Here is a 7,668-nt window from a genome sequence, read left to right on the forward strand (position 1 = left end):
CCCAGCGTCCAGCTACGCAAGCCACATCACCAATAGTGGACCCCACAAATTTTCTTAAAATTACCAAAACCCTGCATAACTAACCTTTCACGGTTATATTAAACCACGGCCCTCTCTTTCCCCGGCCACAAAACCACCACCCAATCGCCGCCGCCGTCATATCTCCGGCCACTCTTCCAGATCCCCGACAATCTCGCACGCTCCCCAAGGTCAAATCTTTCCTCTCCCCCCTCTCTCCCATCACACACATCTCTCTAATCTCTCCCATCATCACAAATATTAAAGAGAATCAATTTTCCCCCAAATTCATAACCCTAGTTCACTGAATTCACATACATAGACACATATATCTGTGTGTATGGATCAATTGAGGTATATTTCATCGTCGACGGAGAATTCAAGAAACCTAGGGTTAGCTAAGAAGCCAATGGCGAATGATTACTTAATTCAGAAGCCGATGACGCCGATTATCGATCGATTTAAGGCTATGCTGAGAGGCAGAGAGGAAAATATTAAGGCTTTAGGTTTACATGGTGGTGAGGATGATGATGACCCTATTTCGCCCCCGAGATGCGAAGAAATCGTCAAGTTGTATGAGATTGTTTTGTCTGAGCTTACGTTTAATTCAAAGCCGATTATTACTGATCTTACGATAATTGCTGGTGAACAAAGAGAGCATGCTGAGGGCATTGCTAATGCAATTTGTGACCGGATTCTTCAGGTATCTAGCTGAATTTGTGGTTTTTGAGTATAGGGACATGACCGTGTATGGTTCAATTGTATGTAGCTATTGCAATCAATGAATTTTATGGTGAAAGTTGAAACTTGGTATCATGTCAACCATTATATCTACTGTAAATAATGTACTTCATCTTGTGTTAGTTTGTGTTTACAGAAGCTCAGTTTTCATACAATGTTGTTTTTTCGATTATGGGATTCAGAAGTTTTTTAGTGAAATCTTATTAATTTCTCGTGTTGGCAAACTAATGGATTATAATAGACCAATATATCATGTTTGCACAATGCATTTTCGAAAATAGTAGTGCTTGACAAATTTTTAGTGCTTATCATGATCTAATTATGTTAATAAACTGCAAAAAGCTACTGGCTTATGTCATTCACTAAAAGTGCAACATGAAGATCTTTAGGGGGTAGTTTTAGCAGTGCTTGTGTTTGAAATATTGAACTCACCTTGTTTCTGTCAAAAGAAAAGTTGGCGGGGATTGAGATACAAATATTCTTTGAAGTAATATCCAGAAAAAAAATATGACGTTGCAAAATAAGAACTAGAAATTACAGCTTCTACCGGAGTATGATAATAAATGGACGATTTAATTTTATGAACAAATTTATGTTTGTAGATGTTACAAGTACATTATATATTCAAGTTGTGCAAGTAATATGCATTTACTTTCAGGTTACAGATCTTTTTTAAGTGATAATTAAATCATATTATTCTGTCCTAACCTAATCCAACTCATTTCTCTTTAAATGTATTCATATGATAGTATGTTTGTAAATATAAAAATCTTGGATTCATAATGAATTTTAAAAAACAAGCTTACATTTTTAACAGACAAAGAATGCCAAGATTAGGTGCATGATATGCATTTGGTTCAATTCTATACCATTTCCTGTCTGGTTCAATAATTTGTGTTTTTTGTTGATATTGATCATTAATCACTTTATATAGGCCCCAATTGATCAGAAACTGCCTTGCTTGTATCTTTTGGATAGTATTGCTAAAAATATTGGTAAGGAGTATGTAAGATGCTTCTCGGCACTTCTCCCTGAGGTGAGTCAATATGAATATAAATAGATATCTATCAATTTCCCCTCTATGATTTTATTTAATTCATCCCTCCCTGTGTACAAATATCTTAACTTTTTCTAGCAGGTATTCTGTGAGGTGTACAAACAAGTCAACTCAAGTTTGCGCACATCTATGGGACATTTGTTTGGTACTTGGTCAACTGTGTTTCCACCCTCTATTCTATGCAAGATTGAGGCTGAAACGAACTTTGCTCCGGCTGCAAATTCTCAATCCGTTTTGACTTCCTTGCAACCTTCTGAATCTCCGCGACCAACTCATGGCATACATGTTAATCCAAAATATTTGGAAGCAAGGCGTCAGTATGAACATGCAACTGTTCAGAGCGTAAGTCTTTTTAATAGAATCTACCTGTCTATCTCTGGGGTCCAGAATCACTTTACATTTAGAATCTCCAAGTGGAAATAATTTAGATCAATTAAATATATGTTCCTGGAAGTTCATACAAAATTATTGCCTCTGTATCTGACTTCTGTGTTTTTGGCCTCCTCGTAGTCCCATTGTTTATTGCCATTCTATAACTTCTTTATTTGTGCAGATATTATGATTTAATATTTATTTTTAATTGTTATTGGCTCAAGAGGTTTTACAAGCATTTTTGCACTTTTTCCTCTATGCTATCATATCCTGATCTACATATTTAGTTTTCATGTATTTAATTATTGTGTTTTTCCATTAAAGTGAGGACTCATATTTATAATGTTGATTTGTAACATGTTGAACATGGCGGATATGTCTCTGTGTCTAGTTTTCTTCTTGTATTTTACTTGGTTATGGGTTGATGTGACCTGATATCTAAAGTTGAGTTCATTTTTTTCCCTCGCAGGACATTCCACATTCAAGTGGAAATTCATCTTTAAAGATGAATGGGAAGCATGCTGTTGAACATGGTGGATATGGCTCTGATAATTCTGAGGGTGTACCGACACAGGTTGGAACAAAAAGAATCAACTCAAGTATTCGAACTAACATAACTAATGCTGAGAACATGCTTGCTCCTGCTAGGGGGGCAAAGTCCTCTTCACCGTTTGTTGCTGGTCGTGTTAGATCACCAGGTTCAGATACTGAGTTTGATTCAACAAGTAGGTTTCTTAAAATCTCCTCACCATCCCGTCGTGGATTTGATTATGGAGGTGTAGTGAATATTGGCAAAAAAGAGTCAAGTGACCGGTACGGAGGTTACAAGTCTCTCGATAGCCATCAGGAATATGATTATCATGATTCACATAGTTACAGTAACAGTGAGCTTCGAGGGCCTAGAGCTTTGATTGATGCATATGGGACTGATGAAAGGGATACTTGTAAGCATCCAAATGCCGGACACCTGAATATGAATGCTGTTAATAACAAGATGGCTGTGCAGACATGGAAGGATAATGAAGAAGAAGAGTTCAAATGGGAAGATATGAGTCCAACATTAGCTACTGGAAACTTGAAGTCCAGTTTGTTCTCGCAATCTAATCCAATGTCAGGAATTCTTACCACGGTACCTGGAGTTGAGCCTCAACACCCGGTCCTTATGGAGAATAGTTTCAGGAGAGGCCACCAGTCTGGTCGAGAACAAATGTCTGCATTCAGTGATTCATCCCAAATTACTGATGTATGTTTTATTCTTGTTCCTTTGCTTGCTAATATACTTGTTCTATATTCATTGACGAATGCTCAAGGAATGATGGTGATATTGTTGATTGCTAGTCCGAATTTCCTTGATCATATGAGATCCCATTCGTTCAAATATTCATACATTTTAGTTATTTTTTTAGTCAGACTGGGTCTTCCGAACATCATCTTTAAAACTGTAATGTTTTAATTGATTTTTTCTGTCACTTTTGCTATAAATGACAATTTATTTTCTGTCCAGATATGAATCTATCAAATTATTTGATTCAAATTCTTCATTCTTGTTATTCATGTGTAGATGTATCTCGGGGCATATAAATGAATGAATAACATCCATTAACTTCACGAATTTCCATTAATTAGATTGTTATTTGATGCTAAGAGGACCCAGAATTTTAATCATGATTATCCATGAATACTTACATGTATACATTTCTTAACTCCAGTGAATTTTTTTCCCTAACATCTCTTAAATGCATATTTTTTTAAAATTTTGCAGTCTGTTCATGGGCTGACCAATAACATATATGGGGTTCGTAATGAGGGATCACAGTTTCCCACTTCTCGCAACCCTCCAGAAGTCTGGAACATCCCACCATCCTCCCAAAGAAATTTACAGGTACCTTTTATATCATCAGCTGGTGAACTAAAAATTCCCCCGGTTAATGGCTTTCCAGGCCTTGATAAAGAACGCGGGTCCTTGGACTTTGCGTCAAGAATGAGTTCTCTTACTCGAGAAAGTTTGAATCCCGAGGTTCTTTCTGCACAAAAATCCAATCCAGTATCTCAATTAGCTTCATATCCATTGCAGAAACGTATGTGGAGTCAGATGGAACCAGTGAGTGCTGGTTATTCAAATGCTGATCAAGGTATGAAAAATTCATTTTCAGCTCCGAATCACCAGGCCCAGTTTTCTAATCGCCAAGTTGGACCAAATTCTTTACATCAGCAAAATCATACACAAAATGTTGTCTTGCGTCCACCATATCAAATGCGTCCAAACGTACAGCAAAATATGATTCCACCTGTTGGAATGTCAACGCCATCCCAAGTAGCATACCAGCCCTTCGGGCGTGGATATGCACCGCCAGGACAGAGGCCATTTGTAAATACCGGCTTCATGAATCCAGCTCCTGGCATGCAGTCATCTATGCCGATTCTCAATGTCCGAAATTCACCTGCACACTTACCAGGGGTTGGATTGCCACCTCTACCTCCTGAACCTCGCCCCGTCTCATCACAAATGATACCTACCCAAAATCCTAGTTTGGTTGCACTCAACCCTTCTGGCGGGGGTGCACTTTCAGGGTTGTTTAATTCGTTGATGGCCCAAGGTTTGATCTCATTGACAAACCAAGCATCAGTGCAGGTATGTTGGATAAAATTTTTATATTCAGTGTTCTTCGAAAACTATTTTTGGTATGGGATAATGAGTTTCTTGTATAAAATGATTTAATGACTAGGATCCCGTTGGACTGGAGTTCAACACTGACCTTCTTAAGGTGCGTCATGAGTCTGCCATCAGTGCTCTCTATGCTGATCTCCCTAGGCAATGCACAACTTGTGGTCTTCGGTTTAAGTGCCAAGAGGAGCACAGCAGTCATATGGATTGGCATGTAACAAGAAATAGGACTTCGAAAAACCGTAAACAGAAACCTTCTCGTAGATGGTTTGTAAGTGCTGACATGTGGCTTAGTGGTACAGAGGCTTTGGGAGCTGATGCTGCACCAGGATTTTTACCCACTGAAATTGTTCATGAGAAGGATGATGAAGAATCAGCCGTTCCAGCAGACGAAGATCAGATTGTTTGTGCACTATGTGGGGAACCATTTGTTGATTTTTACAGTGACGAGACTGAAGAATGGATGTATAAGGGTGCCGCATATATGAATGCACCAGCAGGATCAACAGCTGGAATGGATAGGTCCCAGTTGGGTCCAATCGTGCATACCAAGTGCAAGTCTGACTCTAATGTGACCACTGCTGAAGACTCGAGAAAAAATGAAATGGTATGTATATTTATCTCTTTTTTATGACACATTTGTTTCTTTTGTCTGTCTACTGTAAATTAATGTTATTAAGGTTTGTTTTTACGTTCATTTCTATTAAGCTAAATACAAGTTTACCGAGTTTATGATGCACATATAGCACTGCTTGAGATGTATGGGTGTGTGATACGTCATTCGTAGAGCAAAGCAAATTTTCAGTGAGATAATAACAGTTTTTATACACAATCAGCTGCTTATTATTTTAGGCATGTTTGTAATTATACATGATTCTATTAGCAAATTTAAACAAGCATCGTAAAAAGGCCCTTCTTTTCTGGTTCTGAGACAACAATAACATGCCGGCATGTACTCATATTGGGTTTTCTAGACTGATTTACAAGGCATGTTACTAGTTTTTTACAAAGTAGAAAGAAGAGTGGGGATCTCGAAAGATAATGGTAATTAGTGAAAGTGATTTTCTCCCCATGGTTTGGGATCAATAATACAATATGGGAATTTTATGAGTGCATATTCCGAATAATGGTTTATTCTAAAGTTAATAACATCTCAATTTTAAGGGTTGAAAGAGTGGATATTATTTCCTAATTCTTCTTGTTTTTCTTGTATTGTTTTCCAAATCAGCCCTTCATAGACAGTATGCATCGGGGGTTCGAAAACAAACATAGGAGTATATTTTATGTAGCCTTGGCCGTTTCTCTATCGAACTTTCAACTCACGTCATTGGAGAGGGGTATTAATTTTTTGCTGTATATAGTGGACTTTTTGTGGATGAGAAACTTCTACTCCTTTCTTCCCTGCTTTAAGCGTGCCATTCACATTTGGCATGAAATTTGTGTGATCACGTTATCTGTGCGATTTAAATTTTTCGTGAGTATTTATGTATGCACATGCTTTCATAGTATCGGATGATTAATTAGATAAATTCTTTAACTCAATATAATTCTTCCCACTCTATTTCCAGGTATATACTGAAGATGGTGGTCGAATGAAACGGTTGCGGGTTTAGTGTATCAAGGTTTCAGGATCAGCATTAAGTTTCCTTTGTAGCTTATTGAGTTCTTAATGTTATTGATCTGCTCCATACATAGTTTTATGTAGCCTCAACTCATTTGTGCAAGGCCAAAAGCATGTACATGTATAGTTCGAGTTGTACAACCAGCAGTTGGTAAAAGATTAAAATTTCACCATAGCATCTCACTTCTGATTTTTCTCCCGTACTTTGTGGTAAAATGAAATATAGAATGAGATCTAGATTTACAAACATATATTCTTGTTGCTGATCCAAGTATCTTGTGCTTATGGAATCTTTGAATTTTAGAGGTCCGCACATTTGACTGAGGAATAAGTATTTATTACTCCAATTGAATTGTGCAGCACCACTACTATATGCTGTTGCTTCAGATTTTGCAGGAATGCAGCTATGCTGTTTCTTTGGGCTGTCTTTAGAACTGTATCGGAGTGGCAGGTGCTGGTGGGTAACATGACAAAGTCTTTTTGCACGAGCAGAGGAAACTCGACGTGCAATTTTTTATTTTTATCCTGGATTTAAGTTGATGTAATATAAGAGGATGTTTAGTTGTGTTAAATAACCTCTGATTTTAGGGAATCTCAATACTTTAGTTATTGTTCTTTAAGTATGACTTTGTTCACTGCGATTGAGTTTATTTCTTTGGCTGGGTAGCATTTATGGGAAATCTTTGTTCCATTTAGAATTTGATTCTTATTACTAACAATTTGATCGATCAGTTTATCCTATAAAGAATACATGGCATTAAGATCTATAACACTTTGTTTAAGATGATAAATTGTGAACTGTCCCTGTCCATTGCTATATATATACTGTCCAGTGCTACATCTTGTACTTTAATTTAGTTACCGTGCAGATTGATTTTATATTGAAAACGACGACTGACCACTTTAGAACTAGAGATAGGGAACCATTGTTGTGTTCATCAAGTAAAAACGCAACATGCAGACATACTGTAAAAAGTTTGACGATATACTGTTAAAGTTAACAAAGTTTTTTCTAAATACAAAAATTACTTCCACATCACGGAGAAGAGCCTAAAAATTCAAAATGAGGAATCTTGGTTTCAGTTTGAACAGACTTCATATAATCATTTTAAACTTTATTTCTAGCTAAATATAAATTATTTGGTGTGCTATTTTAAATATGTCCATTGGACTAAATTTTTTATTTTAATATAA

At 36.9% G+C, this 7,668-nt stretch overlaps 1 protein-coding gene across 4 annotated transcripts; it reads left to right on the forward strand.

Moving 5' to 3' along the window:
* Positions 1 to 89: 89 nt before the first annotated feature.
* Positions 90 to 7,109, forward strand: LOC108209638 (polyadenylation and cleavage factor homolog 4). Of its 4 annotated transcripts, none has more exons than XM_017380649.2 (8): positions 90 to 721; positions 1,694 to 1,795; positions 1,898 to 2,158; positions 2,658 to 3,431; positions 3,951 to 4,070; positions 4,263 to 4,820; positions 4,915 to 5,460; positions 6,422 to 6,725. In XM_017380649.2, the coding sequence occupies exons 1-8, from the start codon at positions 359 to 361 to the stop codon at positions 6,464 to 6,466; spliced, it is 2,769 nt and encodes a 922-aa protein (XP_017236138.1). In that variant the 5' UTR covers positions 90 to 358; the 3' UTR covers positions 6,467 to 6,725. The 4 variants fall into 4 exon arrangements, with proteins under 4 accessions (XP_017236138.1, XP_017236137.1, XP_063944390.1 ...); XM_064088320.1 differs by having other exon boundaries at positions 213 to 721; positions 1,895 to 2,158; positions 6,422 to 6,652; XM_017380648.2 differs by having other exon boundaries at positions 3,951 to 4,820; positions 6,422 to 7,109.
* Positions 7,110 to 7,668: the final 559 nt, after the last annotated feature.

The sequence above is a fragment of the Daucus carota genome, chromosome 2 (assembly GCF_001625215.2).
Source record: "Daucus carota subsp. sativus chromosome 2, DH1 v3.0, whole genome shotgun sequence".
NCBI lineage: Eukaryota > Viridiplantae > Streptophyta > Magnoliopsida > Apiales > Apiaceae > Daucus > Daucus carota.

Bases quoted from the DNA above. Each gene is read 5' to 3' on its own strand.
- LOC108209638 (XM_064088319.1), top strand. From the start codon at position 359: ATGGATCAATTGAGGTATATTTCATCGTCGACGGAGAATTCAAGAAAC. The intron at 1,796-1,894 runs GTGAGTCAATAT...AACTTTTTCTAG, and splicing joins TCTCGGCACTTCTCCCTGAG to CAGGTATTCTGTGAGGTGTA. The intron at 5,461-6,421 runs GTATGTATATTT...CTCTATTTCCAG, and splicing joins ACTCGAGAAAAAATGAAATG to GTATATACTGAAGATGGTGG.